General features: G+C 38.9%; 1 protein-coding gene across 1 annotated transcript in view; it reads left to right on the top strand.

Annotated features, from left to right (window-relative positions):
• The window catches only part of syndig1l (synapse differentiation inducing 1-like), a 15,624-nt gene extending 12,973 nt beyond the window's left edge, over positions 1–2,651 (top strand). The window contains exon 4 of the mRNA XM_015394088.1: positions 1,922–2,651. Coding sequence (XP_015249574.1) covers positions 1,922–2,080 — 159 coding nt within the window. The 3' untranslated portion in view covers positions 2,081–2,651. The remainder of the gene's footprint in view (positions 1–1,921) is intronic.
• Positions 2,652–2,947: the final 296 nt, after the last annotated feature.

The raw sequence follows: 2,947 nt of genomic DNA on the forward strand, positions 1-2,947 counted from the left end.
TAATATATATATATATATATATATATATTTAAATATATATATTTAAATATTAATTTAATGAAAACAAACTTTTGAATTTTGGAGGAAGTGTAATGAGACATATTATAACAATCTTATTTTCCTTCTAAAATGTTGTTTATTTCACAGAGCTAAAATGCTAATATGTTCACCTAAACTTGTGCATATGAAATATTTGAAATATATTTTATTGCATACAAAAAGGTCTGCTCACCTTAATGCACCCTAACAGCGTGTTACCACGAGTTGTTTTGTTGTCTTGTTGTGTCAACCTGTTTCTCTCAGCTGTCACTGAAGTTATCTGATTTTAAACTCCATCCAAACTGACTTTTAGTTTACCGAAATGCTTTATGACGTGTCATCAACCCATCACTACCATGGAGTAAAATGCTTACTTTCCCCCTCTTCATCCACATATCCATGCAGCAGCTGTGAACCTGTGTTTGTGGGGGAGGGAAGGTGCAGAGAGTGCGAGGGATAGGCAGAGGAGCAGAATCAGCACGTGGAAGAAGTTTCTCTTTGCTGTTTGCAGCAAAAAAAAAAGAAAGAAAAAAATCGATATTGGCCATATTTTGGCCCCTGTTGATTAATGAGCCAGATGTTTGATACATCGGCCTGCCGATTAATCGGTCCGGCTTCATTTCCCACACATTATGGTTCATAAAAAGTCAGATAATTATGGAAAAATATTGTTTTTCCAGACTTGCTACCCAGCCGTCAAAAAGTAGTATCCTGTTAATCCATCCTTCTGTCCATCAACCTGTCAGGCCTTGATCCATCCATCCATCAGTTGAATCATCTCACCATTACTCTGTTGATCTTTCATCCATCCATCCATCCTTTTATTTGTCAGTCTGTTTTTTCCTCTGTCCATTGGTCCTTCTGTTAAAATGTTTATCCTTTCATCCATGCAGGCATTACTCTGTGTTTCAGTCCAGTTCTCCTTCCATCCATTCATCGATCCATCCATGCATTGATCCTTAATGCAATCAGTCCATCCATCAGTCCATTTTAATTCATTTTAATTTCTTATAACAACCATGAAAACTGGCGTGTGAGAAACAAGGAATTTGACAAGAAAAGGTGTTTCTTGCTTAAACAGTGTTTTATCATAGCCTGATAAATGAGACTAAATGTGAGTTTAAATGTGTAATTTAGTCTGGCCCCAATGAATGAGACACCGGAAGATTGTTGATGAGAACAACCCGTTGTTGACATAGTAAACGTGACAGAAAGCTGGTGGGGGAGTGTAAACAAACAGCCTGTTGGTAAAACGGCGAATACGTCCTTCTTAAAAATGAATGAGCATAGAGCCTCTTCCTGCTCACGTTTCAACGAAAACCCCAAGACTAATCCTTCCAAAACTGATCCCAAAGCTGAGTCAAACGAGAAATGTTCAATAGTTGTTGCCATCTTCCTAGTTGTGTTTTATCCAGCGTCGCGCCCACTTTGCATCCAAATATTCAAAACACATTTCTGCGTTGTGATTGGCCCGCCAGTTCTAGGGCCTGGGGCATTGATCAAGGCTAGACCAACTGGCAGGGAAAAAGGATTTTGGCCGCTGGCGGGTGGGGCTGGTTTACCAGGCTAGTTTTACCACATGTACCCCATTTTCTGTTATTCAGTTATTAAGAGATAAAAATATAAGGGAACAAAATCTAATGCATCAGAACAATAAAAAAAAAAAGGTTCTATCTTTTCATTTATTCAATGACCAGAAAGACCAAACAACAGATTTGTCACTGTCAGAGGCATAATGACCTAATTGCTATGGTAACTAATGGCTCTGTAAGAGCATTTCTTGTTTTTTTCTCTTTTAACTGTGGCTTAACACCTACTCATACACTCTGTGCTGATGAGTAACACACAGCAGCTCATATCACTCTCTGCTTTGTTTTTTTAGACAGGCAAGGCCATCGCTAAGGGAGACTTCTCCAGAGCGGGAATGAGCTCCAGAAGAGCCCTGTTTCTGGCCGCCCTGTCCATTACGGTTGGAGCAGGGATGTACGTGGGGGTGGTTGTTGCCCTCATAGCCTACCTGTCCAAGCCTGGACATGTATAGCGCTTGGATCAACTGCTGTGGGGGAAGGGATCTGTTTCCCTGCATAAGCCTGTGTGAGGAAGAGAGGAAACGGTGCAGAGAAACATACCTAAACCATAAAGAGCAGAGGATGGAAATACTCCATGTGTGGATGGAGCATTACTTCAACCACATATTGATCCACACTTACTCTTTATTTCTGGTATGCAGCATTTCCAGCCAAAGGAAAAATAAAAAAAAATAAACAGTTGTACAAAAAAACACAACGATTTAAAAACTGAATTAAAAGAAAGATTACCTATCTCTATCCTCTTAGGCTTTCACAACAAGTGAATGTAAATTTTGGTGAATATGTTTATCCGTCTATCAGTGTCTCATCTACCTTGTAAATAGATTTATTGGTAAGCCTTTAGGAAGGTAGGCTTTATGGATTTTTTCCCCCCCTTTGGGAATAAAGCAAATACTGATCACAACACGAGAAGCAAGAAGACCACAGAGAAAAGATAAGAGGTAGGAAGAGTTAAATAACACAAATCTGCAAAACAGCAGACATGGAGGTTATTTGTGTCTGTTGTGTGCTGTACTTGGTCAATAAATGCATTTTGCATGAATAATGAAAGATCTTTCATGTCTCACAGTCCCTTATTTTCATCAGAGCAGCTCTGCAGGTGCACTGCCAAGAGAGGAAAAATGGGATTTGATAAAAGCCTGAATCCAGAATATTTTTGCCACCAAAATATGAGCTAATTGTGTTTTTTATGGTAATCAAACAGGAAACGATCAAAGAAAGAATTAGGGAATTGATTCAAAAAATGCCTCTGAAAATGTGACATCTCTTCTACCGTTATACCAGGTGCCATCCATTTAAAGTACTTTTTAAACTTTCTT

Source organism: Cyprinodon variegatus, unplaced genomic scaffold (genome assembly GCF_000732505.1).
Source record: "Cyprinodon variegatus isolate N-32 unplaced genomic scaffold, C_variegatus-1.0 Scaffold671, whole genome shotgun sequence".
NCBI lineage: Eukaryota > Metazoa > Chordata > Actinopteri > Cyprinodontiformes > Cyprinodontidae > Cyprinodon > Cyprinodon variegatus.